Source organism: Brassica oleracea, chromosome C4, assembly GCF_000695525.1.
Source record: "Brassica oleracea var. oleracea cultivar TO1000 chromosome C4, BOL, whole genome shotgun sequence".
NCBI lineage: Eukaryota > Viridiplantae > Streptophyta > Magnoliopsida > Brassicales > Brassicaceae > Brassica > Brassica oleracea.
Window position 1 is genome coordinate 19,352,150 of NC_027751.1, and position 14,961 is coordinate 19,367,110.

The window sequence follows — 14,961 nt, forward strand, 5'->3', positions numbered from 1 at the left end:
AAAAGATCGAAGCTTCTATCAGACCAACCACTCTGTGTCTTTATCCTAAAGAGTGAAACTATCGCCGACAGCTTGATGTGGTTAGCACAACTTGGATACAGAGGTGTCTCTGCATCTGCTAGCTTAGCAAGAAACTCATCTTCTTCCTTATCTTCACCTTCAGCAACCTCACTTAGATCACGCTGCCTAATAAAATCTTCATCAAGAAACTCAGCTGCTTGGTATAACCCTAAAATCTCTTTGTTCCTCTCACTTGCATTGCTTCTACAGTCAGCCCCTGATATTACTTCTCCATGATGATATCAATCCTCCCGCAGCTTGTAACTCAAATACATTCCCCTAGTTACTAAATGATCAACAACAACATCGGCTGAGTGACGATCTACATTGCGACAGTTTATGCATGGGCAAATGACCAACTCACACTCTGCTAAATCTGCACCAACACACCTCACAAACTCCCACGCACCTCTCTCATAACGAGGATCAGCTCTTCGGTTAAGACACATGAAAGCATAATTTTAACCCTTTTAATCACACAAGAAACACAAAAAACAGTAACTATAATATTTATTGTTTTTCCTTACATGTTTAGATGAACCCATGACTTTTCGACCATTTTTATGTTCTAAGTTTCTAACCGATAACCAACAAAATAAAACAAACCCATAAGAGTATGTCAAACACCAAACACGCACATTGTCATTCACATAAGAACCAATAAACAATCAACTACTCAATCGTCAAACAATCAGATACTAAAACTCACACAATCAACACACAATATAAAATGGTCGAAAAAGAATCACCTCAATAAGATCCTTCAGATTTCAACTCGACTTCACTCCAGAAATGAACAATCAAAAGCTCAAACCTGCAAATCAAAAGAGAACAAACAAGAACTACAAATCAAATTGTATAAGCCCCAAAAAAATCAAACTTCAGTCCTCACGATATCAATCTGAAACAGATTTGATTATCTCTAACCTGACTTGGGTTAATACAGACAAAATCGAAACTGGGTTTCGCCTGCAATCTGACCGCCGCCGACGACAACAGCACCGGCAGGAAGATCTTCGTGAAATTTCGGAGAGATCGAAGTATTGATGAGAAGGAGAGGAGGAAAAGACTAAAAATAAACCAAGTCCTTTACACTTTACCGCTATTCATGTATTTTTTATTCATTTTATTTCCCGGGTTAATGAAATTTTTCACTAGCGATTAAATAACGCTACGAAAAAGTCGGGTTTCGGATTTAACAACTTTTAGTAGCACTTTCGTACGATGATCACTGTATAAAAGTAATTGTGTAAGCTCTTTACCAAGTATTTTACATGTTATGTAAAGTAAGTGTGTGAGTTTCTCATGCTTTGCATTTTATGTAATATGCTATTGGTCTAAGAATAAGTGTGTGAGCTTCTCAAAGAATATATTGCAGTTTATGTATCATGTTCCCTGCTAAGAGTAAGTGTGTGAGCTTCTCTGGTAGTACATTGCATTTTATGTAATTCTTCGTGCCTAAAAGTAAATGTGTGAGTTCCTTAAGCAATACATTGCATTTTATGTAATATGCTATATGTCTAAGAGTAGCATGTGAGTTTTTAGACATTATTTTGCATTTTCATGCAATGTACTATCTGAGAAGTTCACACATTTACTTTTAGACAGAGAGCATATACATAAAATGTAAAATATTGTATGAAAATTTCACATGCTTACTCTTAGGTAAATAGCATATTATTAAGATGTAAAGTAGTGCCTGAAAAACTCACACGGTTATATTTATGTAGAAGCATATTACATAACACGTAAAGTATTGTATAAGAAATTTATATGAGAATATCATAAGAAACATCACATTTATGCGTAAAATTATTTACAATATATTTTGTTATTCTTTCTCCATAACTTCTATATATTTATCTGAAATAGTAAACTTTTAAATAGAAAATATAAATTGAGAAATATTATATTTTCCTCTGTAAATAGAATAAAAATATAATTTCTGTTTTAAAAGAACAAATAATAACAGTTTTGCTTAACATTATTATAGAAACAGATATGGAATATATATTGGAGATGTTGTAAGTGGGGTCAAAGTCTGGTCGAGAACAGTCACATATCCCAAGCCGCATTGAAAAAAGACATTACAAAATATATTTTAAGAAATAAAAGTTGGACTGAACACGTATTTACGTATACGTCTCGCTGGCATATATGCTACAATGACATTATATTTTTTTTTGGAATAAATTCAAGCGACATTATATTATATAGGCATACATGTACAAGTAAGTCTATATATAAGCTATTATGTAAACACAAATCTATTGACTATAACCAGACTTCTTCATTTGATATCTCTACTTACTCATGTACTTATCTATCTTCTTTTCTTTTTTTTGAAAAAAAGGCTACTTATCTATCTTCTTCCTCTCTCTTTCTTTCCTCTTTGCTTCTTCCTCTCTCTGTGTCACACTATGAAGAGTTTCAACACCGAACACGAGCACCCCGCTGCGGAATCTGGCGACGTCTTCGCCGAGTCCAATCCTACAAAGAACGTGGATGACGACGGCCGAGAGAAGAGGACGGGGACGTGGCTTACGGCGAGTGCGCATATTATCACGGCGGTGATAGGCTCCGGAGTTTTGTCGTTATCTTGGGCGATAGCTCAGCTTGGTTGGATCGCAGGGCTTTTGATTTTGGTCATTTTTTCTTTTATCACTTATTTCACTTCTACGATGCTCGCTGATTGCTACCGTGCGCCGGATCCCGTCACCGGAAAACGAAACTACACTTACATGGACGTTGTTCGTTCTTACCTCGGTAAGTTCTTTTTCTTGGTTCTCTTTTCACTTGTTTATTGTAAAGGGGATTGAAAACTAAATTCACTTTATATACCAACTAATATTTTGTTTTGGAAAAAGGGTTATTTACCAAATTTTCAAAAAGAAATATGCATCACTAAATTGGAAACTTGCTTTTGTGTAGTACTTAGTTAGGAGAATGAATCTTGTATGTGCATCCGATTGGTTGTGCTAGGATTGTAGATAAAGTAAATGAAACTTTAGATTTCCAACCATTTTCTGTAAATCCCTGCCAATCTGTTTTGTTAGAAAGGCAGTGGATTTACTACAACTGCTCTGTACCTCCGTTTCAAAATGTTATCTATTTTAGATTTTTCATATGTTTTAGCATAATTTTTTTTAATTTTTTTATAATCTTAAATCAATAAAAATTTAATATAATAAAACATGCATTAAAAATGTAAAAAATACATTTTTTGAAACAAAATTTTTCTCCGTAATATATAATTTATGAAACGGAAAGAGTACTTTTTAGGTATTAAAATTTTGACTGAACATAGAAACACTGGTAACCGTCCTTTTACTTTCAAACTATACACTATGGTCAGTGAGATGAATAATTAGGATGTTTTTCACAAGGATGATAATTAAAACAATATGAAAGTATGTTGCCCTGTTCAATAAATTTGAGATTTTGTTCTCGCGATTGGTAGTAGTTAGGATTGTAAATTTATAATGTAGAAACTCTATAAAATAGTATTTAAATAGTTGATAAACATTAAGAGAAAAACTATGAATTCAAAGTCCTACAAGTTCTATAGTAAAAGATTGTGTTCAATGTAAAAGTGTGGTAACCGTCTTTAACTTCCAAATTTACTATTGTTGTTGAAATTATTAGTTAGGCTGAAACTTTGGCTTTATCTTTCAATAATATCTTCAAAAAAAATTCAATATCGATAAAATTTAGTACTACTGTTTACAATGATCCAAAATTGCGTAACCCGAGGAAAACAGGAATTAAACAGCATTGTTGGTTTTGGATGTTGGTGGAATTATTATCTATAGTTCCGTAGAGTATTTTGTTTTTTCTTTATGAAACAGAAAATAAAATAATAGCTTTAGAACATTAGTAAATTCCCTAAATAATAACGGACTACGTAATATTTTCATTATTGTCAATCCACAGGTGGTAGGAAAGTGCAGCTCTGTGGAGTGGCACAGTATGGGAATCTGATAGGGATCACTGTTGGGTACACCATCACTGCTTCTATTAGTCTGGTGTAAGTCAACTATGCGTGAACATGTTATTATTACTCTAAGACCGGTTACGGTATTCATAAAGGTCGACAGAACCAAGGTATATATACAAACTTACAAACTTATTTGACCTAATATCATACGATATGTACCCAAAGATAAAAGGAATATTTACATAACCGAACATATGGAAATATACGACAATATATTCGTATATATATATCCTCAATACCCCCCTTCAAGTTGGAGAGTGAAGATCGAGAACTCCCAACTTGGGAAGAAACTCATCAAATCCTTTGCGTCCAAGTGGCTTCGTGAAAATGTCCGCGAGTTGAGAATGAGTAGAAACATGTATGGTTGCGATGGTTTCTTTGACTATCTCATCTCGTATAAAATGACAGTCGTTCTCTACATGCTTCGTTCTTTCGTGAAAGACCGGGTTAGCGGCCAGATAAATTGCAGACTTGCTATCACAATGCAAAGGAATCAGAGACATGAAGTTAATTCCAAACGTACGAAGGAGATTGCGTATCCAAAGAACCTCCTGTACTGTCGATGACATTGCTCGATATTCAGCCTCACAACTGGAACGTGACACACAGTCTTGTTTCTGTGTTTTCCAAGATATAGAAGAGCCACCAAGAGTGATAAATCATCCAGTAAGAGAGCGACGAGAGGTGCGGCAACCTGACCAATCAGAATCACACCAAACAGATAACGTAAGATCAGTGTGAGCTCGAAGAAGAATACCCTGTCCTGGATTTCCTTTCAAATAACGCACAACTCGTAAAGCAGCATTCCAATGAGCAAGTTTGGGCTTCTGCATGAATTGAGCAAGAAGATGAACCGAGTAAGCAAGGTCTGGACGAGTAACGGCAAGATAGATCAGACGTCCAACAAGTCGTCGATAGGCAGCCACGTCTGCAAGGTCAGGTCCTTTGTCGAGAGCTAAGGTCTGATTCTGTTCAACTGGGAAGGCGGCTGGTTTAGCAGCTAAGAGACCAGTTTCTTCGATAATACCAAGAGCATATTTTCTTTGGCATAGATAAATTCCAAGAGGACCACGAGCAAGTTCCAGACCAAAGAAATATTTTGAGACACCAAGATCTTTCATATGAAAGCATCGACTCATATAAGCTTTGAACGATGCCAATAGAGAAGGGTTACTCGCTGAGACAACAAGATCATCCACATAAATAAGAACTGAATGTATTCAGTACCACGATCCATGAGGAACAGAGAGTAGTCAGACAGAGACTGTGTAAATCCGTATGTCAGTAACGAAGAAGATAGTTTTTCAAACCAGCAGCGGGAAGCCTGTTTTAAACCGTAGAGTGACTTCTTCAAGAGACACCTTGTTTTTATCAGAACCCTTGAAGCCTGGTGGAGGACGCATATAAACTTCTTCTTTCAAATCACCGTGTAAGAACGCGTTATGAACGTCCATGAACTTTCCAGTTACGAGACGCTGCAATTTGGAGAAAGGTTCTTACTGTAGTCATTTTTGCGACCGGGGCAAAGGTTTCTTCATAATCGTCACCCTCAACCTGACTGTTCCCACAAACGACCAGTCTTGATTTAGGGCGCTCATAGTGCCGTCGGCGCGAAATTTATATTTGAAGACCCATTTGCAGCTAAGAGCGTGTTTACCAGGAGGTAAGTCAACGACAATCCAAGTGCCGTTGTCCTCAAGAGCCACATATTCATCTTGAATTGAGTTACGCCAAATCTCATCAAGAATAGCTTGTCGGTAAGAAGTGGGTTCTTTTAAAGACGAGATAGCAGCCAGAAATTGGCAGTGATTTTCAGAGAAACGTGAGCAGTCCACATAAAACTCAAGACCATAAGGATTTTTGGTAGAGGTGATGACCACAGGTGAGATGGTCTGGAGAACATAATCTTGAAGCTTGGCGGGTATACTCTTTGTACGAAGACCACGTCCAAGTTCTTGTATCGAAGTCTCAGGTGCAGGAGGTAAATCTAAGACGGGAGCAGTAGTATCTGTAACTGGTTGCGACGAGGAGACATGGGACGTTGAATCTGTCTCTGTGATTACCGTAGGTGACACTTTATCAGGAGAACCATCCGACGAAGAAGATGATGATTCAGGGTTAATATCGACAGCAGTTTCAGTTGTAGAAGATGGATCAGGAGAAGATTCAGTTGGTTGAGCTGTGGGTAAGTCGAGCTCGGTAGGAGGTAATGGAGGAATAACAGAGGTCGTAGGAGCTGTAAGTTCCTCAGGGACATGCGAAGTCTCTGTAATAGTCGGAGATGGTGTTTCAGACACTGCAGGGACGGAAGAGTCTGATGCATACGGAAAGTCTGATTCACAAAAGACATCATCTCTACTTGTAAAATTTTTTTATCGCGGTTGAGAACCCGCCATCCCTTTTGACCATGAGGATAACCAATGAAAACACCTTTAACACTCTGTGCTGCAAATTTATCACCTCGATGGTTATGATTGTGAGCATAACAGAGCGAGCCAAATACTCGAAGATGCGTAAGTGGAGGTGGCATGTGATAGAGCAGTTCGTATGGTGTTTTCCCAGCAAGTAACGGAGTGGGAGTGCGATTTATTATGTAGGATGCAGTCAGGATGCATTCTCCCCAAAGATCAATTGGAAGTGAAGCTTGAAAACGTAGAGCTCGAGCAACGATCAAGATATGACGGTGTTTTCTCTCGGCACGACCGTTTTGTTGGGGCGTGCCCACGCATGATGTCTCATGAGCAATGCCTTTTTCTCGAAAATAAGATTGCATACACATGAATTCAGTTCCATTGTCACTTCGAAATTTTGTACTTTCGTATGGAACTGACATTTAACCATGGAGATGAAGTTTCAAATGGTCTTGGAGACATCAGTTTTAGCTGACAAGAGGTATAACCAAACGCTGCGAGAATAATCATCAACCAGAGTAAGAAAATATCTAGCCCCACATCTAGCTGGAGTTCTGTAAGGTCTCCACACATCACAATGCACCAATTCAAACAAAGCTTTAGTTTTATTAGAACTCGTAGAGAAAGAACATCTGGTCTGTATGGCGCGAATACAAGTTTCACACGCCTTATTTCGAGAAACACTATCATTAGATAGTGAAATAGATAAAAAATCCAACACTTTAGATGAGGGATGTCCTAAGCGATGGTGCCAAACATCTGCGGTGACTGCCTTGTCTTGATGAATAGCTCCTACAAACTCCATCCCTTGCAGAAAATAAAGACCATCAGACTGCTCAGCCACTCCAATCAGCGTCTTCGTAATGCGGTCATGTATCAATCCAAGTTTATCAATAATCTGAAATAAGCATTTTTTCTGGTGTGCTAACTGAGAGACAGAAATCAAGTGACATTGAAGTCCCTTGACAAATAAAACGTTCGGAAGTGTAAGCGTAGAACTCAGAACTGCTGTCCCTTGCTGTATTGCAAGAGTAATTCTACCATCAGGCAGTTTTACTGGCAATGAAGCCGTGTCAAGTATATCAATCAAGGAATCGAGTGAACCAGTCATATGGTTTGTAGCTCCTGAATCAAGTATCTAAGAAAAATTAGAAGACATACCAGTCAACGTATTTGCCGGTGTCTTGCGCTCATTTAAGATTGTCACCAATGTTTTCCACTGGTCACACCGATGACCAGTAAGGCCAATACGGTCGGAGGAAGTAATTGTACTGGCTGAATGTTGCAGCTGGGGAGTAAGAGACACTACATTCGCTCGAGCAAGATCAGTAGATGAACGATGTGTTGTTGTGTTAGCTCCACGTCCAGTAGCTGAAGATAACCGTGCTCTAGGCCTGTCTCCCCACCATTCAGGATACCCTAGAGTACGAAAGCAGTTCGACGCGAGGTGACCCTTACGACCACAGCTCGTACATGTAAGCTTCATTCTTTCTTCTTTGGAGATAAACGAGTTACTCGAAGAAGGCGAGGAGCTGGGTTGATGGTTTGTGCGAACTGCATGAGCCATCGTTTCGACTTTCCCATCAAGAACACGAGTCGTATGTTTTGAGTCTTCGTCCTGAAGTAAGGCACTATACGCGACGTCGAGAGAAGGAAGAGGATCTCGTGATAGAAGATTAGACTTAACAGATCCGTAGAGTGACTCGTCGAGTCCTTTGAGAAACTCGTGCAGCCTGTCCTCTTCGCTTTCTTTCTCAAGATTAACACCAATTGCACAGCCGCAGTTCTTGGTGATTCGATGTTCTGCAAGAGCAGTCCATAATTGCATCAGTTTGCCGTAATAGGCCTCAATGGACAAGCCATGTTGCCTGCAAGTCGCTAGTTCTGCTTTGATCCTTTGAACTCTCTGTCCATTGTTCACAGAATACCGTCGTCGTATGTGTTCCCAATAGTCGCTCGCAATCTCAAGATGCGAGAGATTAGAGCGAACTGATTCAGTAATGGTTAACTTGATCCAAGATAAAACCAAGGCGTTGTTGGTCCACCAGTCATCGAGATCATCAGAATCTGGATGTGGTTGCGAGAGCGTACCATCAACGAAACCGAATTTCTTCCTTTCCTTAAGCGTCATACGCAAGTTAGTAGCCCATTCATTGTAGTTAGGTCCTTTGAGTAATGGCTGGGAGATCACCGAGCCAGGGTTGTCGCTAGAGGAAAGATCATACGGAGATATCCTTCTCCGTTGGACTTCAACACGAGATTGTGAAGAAGTAGTTTTCATACCCGATTCATTAGTCACGTTATCACCGTCATGGCTATCCATCTTTACGAGTTAGAGAGAGATGAGCAGACAGTAATATGAAAATCAAAGATAAAAATTTGTGTTTATAGCTCTGATACCATGTCAAGAAACCTAGAGAGAATGAAATAGTTTCTTGTATTCATAAAGGTCGACAGACCCAAGGTATATATACAAATTTATTTGACCTAATATCATACAATATGTACCCAAAGATAAAAGGAATATTTACATAACCGAACATATGGAAATATACGACAATATATTCGTATATATATCCTCAATATACTATATCAACAGTAATTTTCTCACTGATGTGGTTATGGTGTTTGCGCAGAGCGATCGGGAAAGCAAACTGTTTCCACGATAAAGGGCACCACGCAGATTGTACTTTGTCGAGCTATCCCTATATGGCGGCTTTTGGGATCATTCAGATTATTCTTAGCCAAATCCCAAACTTTCACAAGCTCTCTTTTCTCTCCATTATGGCTGCGGTTATGTCATTCACCTACGCAACTATTGGGATCGGTCTAGCCATGGCGACCGTCGCAGGTGCATAATAAATATAGTAGCAAAATTGCAATTACTAAACATATCAACTGTTGTAACAATTTATAGACCAAGTGGTCCATTAGTAAATAGTAAATGAAATAAGGCGTAAACAAGATTACAAAACTAACGGTTAATATGTTACGATATGTAAAGGTGGGAAAGTGGGTAAGACGAATATATCGGGTACGGTGGTAGAAGTTGATGTAACCGCGACTCAGAAGATATGGAGATCGTTTCAAGCGGTTGGTGACATAGCGTTTGCATATGCTTACGCCACCGTTCTCATTGAGATTCAGGTAAGTTTGTTTATTTTTTGTGAGATTCAGGTAAGTTATCAATCAAAATTTTTAGTGAGTTTTTGATAGCTTTGAATATGAACCTGTCGATAGTATTGTGGTTAGAGATAATTGACAATTACAATCAAATTCCGTGTGGACCACTTTTCTTTGCTTTACTCAAAAGAGTAAAAAATAAGAGAATCTGTCTATTAGCTTAAAGGCATACATAACATGTGCATATTAATGACAAGAAGTTGCATTCAAAGATATTGTCTATTCTCCACATCAAACAAATGAAATAATTCTTATCAACAGTGTCACGGTATTTCATACAAAAAAATTATACATGTCGACTAGAAGGTGATGGTTTAATATAGATTTAAGCTTAACCTAGACAAAACTTGATGAAAGTGTAAGAAATGTAGATTTTGCATACACTACTAACTGGTGAAAACTTGATAATTTTTGCAGGATACACTGAAATCTAGCCCAGCAGAAAACAAATCTATGAAAAGAGCAAGCCTTCTGGGAGTATCAACCACCACTTTCTTCTACATCTTATGTGGTTGTTTCGGCTATGCTGCATTTGGAAACAAAGCGCCTGGAGATTTCCTCACAGATTTCGGGTTTTACGAGCCCTTTTGGCTCATTGACTTTGCAAACGCATGCATTGCTTTCCACCTTATCGGTGCTTATCAGGTAAAAAGCAAAAAAGAGAGATTGGTTTTTTCACAATCTATCTGTTCAGCTAATGAAAAAAGAAGCATGATTTTGCAGGTGTTTGCGCAGCCGATCTTCCAGTTTGTTGAGAAGAGATGCAATAGAAACTGGCCTGACAACAAGTTTATCACTTCTGAATATTCAGTAAACGTACCTTTCCTTGGAAAATTCAACATCAGCATCTTCAGATTGGTGTGGAGGACAGCATACGTGGTTATAACAACTGTTGTAGCTATGATATTCCCTTTCTTCAACGCCATCCTGGGTCTTATCGGAGCAGCTTCGTTCTGGCCTTTAACCGTTTATTTCCCTGTCGAGATGAATATTGCACAGACTAAGGTTAAGAAGTACTCTCCTAGATGGATTGGGTTGAAAGTGCTGTGCTGGGTTTGCCTGATCGTATCACTCTTAGCTGCTGCTGGATCCATCGCAGGACTGATAAGCAGTGTCAAGACATACAAGCCTTTCCGGACTATCCATGAGTGAGTGAGTTTCAGATCCATGAGAGAATAATAAAGTTATGTAGTAGTTTAGTCTTTCTTCGCAACTATTCTGTCTATAAATCCAATGAGAATACTTTGCTGAAAAGCTACATGAAACTCTCTGTATCCACAGCTATCAATCTAATACATATGAGCCTGTAAGAGCTGTTGCAAATTTGATTGGTCATTTATAACCATAAGAGAATAATACAGATTTTGAACAGTGACAACAATACTTTTTTTTTTTTTTTTTGGTAACTCTGGTATCTAGTCAGCCACATTCCCAGCTATCCCCTCGTAAAGAGTCCAGCGCCCCAACGGAAAGGATGTTAAATCCGTTGTGGCCAAGGCTCGAACCCGGGTGTCAGGCAGTACAGCTGTACCTCCTTTACCACCAAGCTACGAGCGCTTGGTTGGTGACAACAATACTTGTTCTTATAAAAGTGTGCAAGTCGAACATCCAAATCTCACAAAAAGTGGAGGTTAGTGTCTACGACAACATTACTGTTCTCGGTGTAAGAATCTTCCTCTAAGGCACTTCTGTTTTGCTAGTGACGTGATATGATTTTGTAGATGGAGAAAAAGATCAATAAAGCGAGTGATCTTTGTTTTTGATGAATTTACTAGAATTTCTAGTCTTAAGAACTGTAACAATCCTGATTTTTGGTGGAACTTTTTTGGCTTTATTAAAATGAAAGCCCAATTTTATTTTATTTTTATTTTGTCCTACATTGGAAGTTTAGAAAATTTACCTTCTTTTTCATTCTCTATATAAGAAACTCCACCATTTCTCTTTATTCTCATCAAGTCAAAGTATTTCTTTGCGTGTGACGAGTTGTTGTTGAATTATCCGACGACCAGTCAGTAGTAAATTTTTCTGGTGGGATTTCCAGGTGAGCTTCTGGCGAGATTTCTTGACGAGCTTCCGGCGGGATTTCTGGACGAGCTTCCGACGGGTTTTTCTAGTAATTTTGTCGCCTCCTTATTTCTAGTTATAGGAATATTTTAGGAAAGTTTCTAATTTAAGAAATAAGTTATATTAGGGAAGTTTCTATTTTAGGAAAGTTGCTATTTTAGGAAAGTTTCTAAAAATAGAAACTTTATTTCCTGAGACTCTGAGCCTAAGTCGTTGACTCTTGTGTTGCAGTTGACCATCTTCTGTCGATCATTCCAGCCAGTGACTATGGTGAGGGCTATCCCATTAAATCCCGAGCTAGTTTAGTACTATTATTATGGAAAGTTTAGTTTCGAAACATGATTCGTCTCTGTGAATTGAGTTTGTTTGAGTCTTGTTTCTTTATTATTATTATTGTTTGATAAACCGGAAATAGGATAATAGAGGATTCAACTGATGATTGAAATGAGTGATGTTAAAGTTGATATATATATATATATATATATATCTATATATATAAAAAAATGTTTGTCTCCCTCCTGTTGCGCCACATCAACGCCAAGTCAGAAAGTCGCTCATCCTCAGGGCGACACGTGTCGCTGTTTTCGAAATGCACCGTTTCGTTTAAAAATAGACTGTAAAAATTTGGGCTTTGTGTTAATCTTCAAAATCAGAGCCCAAAACTGAGCGGCCTTTTAGTTTTCATCTCCTTCACGCCGTATTCTTCTTCGAAAAACCTAAAAAAAATTTCTTCAGCGTTCTCCCACACCTTCAATAGTGTTTCGAGGGATTTGGATGACGAAATCGAGATGAACTTTGTTTATCTCCACTCGCGTCCTTTAGTCTTATAATCTACTTAACCGAAGCCGTCGGAGTTACAGATCCAACGTCATTATCGCATTCTTAATTCCATATACCAGCGTTTTAGAAGGTTTCAAGGTAGTCACAAGTAACAATCTTTTCTTTTAATTCTGAAATTCGTTATTTATTTTATTTTTTCTAAATAGAGTGATTCTAATTGCAGAAGCTCCACAGTCTCACAGAGTTGGTATGATATTATTTGGAGGATTTTTTTTCACAAGACTGAAACAGCTGAGGCTTTTTAACCGGAAGCTGAGTGCAAACATGTATCATGTGATTTAAACAGCTGAGGCTTTTCTGTACTTCTTCTTGCTAGGAACCTCACAAACAGTGACTTAGTAAAAGATCACCTGCGTTACTTTGTACGTCTCTTTAAGCAATAACTCCCATTGATTGATGCAAGTGATATGTGAACCACAATTTGTATATGTTCAGATGGGTGGAAGATCAAGTGTTGAAGAAGAGGTTCTCTGCCAATTCACGTTCCCTGAGAGACCAGGTGCTCTGATGAACTTCTTGGACTCTTTCAGTCCACGTTGGAACATTTTTATTAATATAATTATGCATATTGTTGTAGGCTTCTCCTTCGTTGGTGATATCGACACTTCGGCTCCATTCGAGTCAGTGAGAGAACGAATCTTTGCAAGACGACCGAAGATCTCGCTGCTATACGCGAGTCCGTCGAGTTACTAAACAAGAGAATTGAAGTGGAGCGAGCCGCGCTCGAGAAGAAACGAGAGAGGTTAAACTCTGAAAACACGGCAGAGATCTCAAAGGAGATTCAGAGACTAAGTGATGATGCGTTGGAGTTTAGTAAAACAGGGGAGGAAGCATGTTTTGCGGTTGGTAAAGCTGTGTGTGAGATCGAACGGACGGGGAGCAAGATCGAAGCTGCTGAGATGTGTTTGGTCGCTGCTAGGAAGATGAAGGAAGTTGCTAGAGCGGCTGAAACAGTTGCAATAACTGAAATCCAAGATGTCACCAGGAGAAGAAGAACAAGAGAGACGTTGCAGGAGGAGATTCTTGAGAAGATAGAAGAAACGGCTCAAGAGATTAGAAGTAGCAGGAGGACCATTGAGGAAGGTCTGGAGAGAGTGAACTCTGCAAAAATGGAAGCAGAAGAAGAAGAAGAGACACAATGGCAGTGGTCAGAACGTAGGACGAGATCATCATCAACTTACAAGGGCAAGTACACGAACAGGATAGAGACGGTTCTGATGGATGTAAACGGTCTGGATATGATGATGAATGGAGACGGGACAGCGTCTTCAGTTGCTGTATTGAAACCAGCGATGTCTATTGGGCAGAGACTGAGCAGGAAGCTACTTCTTGCGAATGAATCAGCGATGATGATAAACGGAAGAGTGTCCTTGGGCCAGATTCTTTGAAAGACTAATGTGAAAGAAAGAAATGGTGAATGGAAGGAAAAGGAGAAGAGGGTCAATGGGAAGAGGAAGAGGTTCGGATTGGCTATCTGTGATGTTGAACAAAGAGCAGGAAGAACAAGAAAAAGAAGATAGCTTTGAATTTAAACTAATGAAGCGAGAAATGGTTAAATCTCTTATCTTAGAAACTGTTATGCGTTTGTGTGTGTTAAGAAATTGTGGTTTGACAGTGCTCTTCCATTGTCGAGGTGCGCTCAGATGAGAAACTGTTAAAGCAACAGTATCACTGGAACATATTTTGCGTTGGAGAGTGCGAGAGAGATGGGAAAAACTATTTCTGCAGTTCAAACTGTCACATCAGAGGTCGACAATCTCTTTGACATGGTGACTTTATAAGAGATACAATCATTTTTTTACTGGATTTTGTTTTGCAAGAAATAAGTTGTTGGTTCAAAGTTTCTGTGAATGTCGAGATGAAAGTTGTGGTGGAGTCTGACATGACTGATAAGCTTCTCATGAGGCAGTTGTTCAAATTCGATGGCATGAGACAGAAGGGGAAGCTGGAGTACATCGAAAGGCACATGGCTCTGTTTTTTAATCAATGGTGGGGGATCAGTCGACGCCATTAACAACAAATCCAAATCAAATATTCTGAAGAAGGTGAGGAAAGAGGAGAAGAAGCCATGGTTAAATTTGAAGGAGATTATTTTTCAAAAAATGGCATTTAGGTTCGGACATTAAGTCAACACAATAGGAATGTCACTAATAGATGAAAAACCATATCCATATGTATCATGTGCTTATGAGTTATGAGTAATGAGGATTTGGGATGATTTGCTATGGTAAATTTTCACTGGGATTTAATTTATATTTTCAGTTAATGTTATTGTTAGTCTTTGAATATGATACATCTGGATGTCACACGTTAATGTCTAACATAATAAACATTCTGAGAGATAGAAAACATTTGGTCAGGTTGACCCTCTCACTCAACAAAAAAAATATCTGGTGATCTCTTTCT

General features: G+C 38.7%; 1 protein-coding gene and 1 pseudogene across 2 annotated transcripts; both read left to right on the forward strand.

Moving 5' to 3' along the window:
• Window positions 1-2,315: 2,315 nt before the first annotated feature.
• On the forward strand, window positions 2,316-11,022 carry LOC106341352 (amino acid permease 1-like). 2 transcript variants are annotated; one of them, XM_013780139.1, is made up of 6 exons: window positions 2,320-2,826; window positions 3,994-4,087; window positions 9,105-9,319; window positions 9,473-9,615; window positions 10,069-10,296; window positions 10,375-10,976. In XM_013780139.1, the coding sequence occupies exons 1-6, from the start codon at window positions 2,481-2,483 to the stop codon at window positions 10,801-10,803; spliced, it is 1,455 nt and encodes a 484-aa protein (XP_013635593.1). In that variant the 5' UTR covers window positions 2,320-2,480; the 3' UTR covers window positions 10,804-10,976. The 2 variants fall into 2 exon arrangements, with proteins under 2 accessions (XP_013635592.1, XP_013635593.1); XM_013780138.1 differs by having other exon boundaries at window positions 2,316-2,826; window positions 10,069-11,022.
• A 1,968-nt stretch (window positions 11,023-12,990) lies between these two features.
• Window positions 12,991-14,092, forward strand: LOC106338319 (annotated as a pseudogene).
• Window positions 14,093-14,961: the final 869 nt, after the last annotated feature.

Excerpts from the sequence above, each read along its gene's own strand:
- LOC106341352 (XM_013780138.1), top strand. The coding sequence starts at position 2,481 with ATGAAGAGTTTCAACACCGAACACGAGCACCCCGCTGCGGAATCTGGC. Across the intron at positions 2,827-3,993 it reads CGTTGTTCGTTCTTACCTCG|GTGGTAGGAAAGTGCAGCTC; the intron begins GTAAGTTCTTTT and ends GTCAATCCACAG. Across the intron at positions 4,088-9,104 it reads ACTGCTTCTATTAGTCTGGT|AGCGATCGGGAAAGCAAACT; the intron begins GTAAGTCAACTA and ends GTGTTTGCGCAG.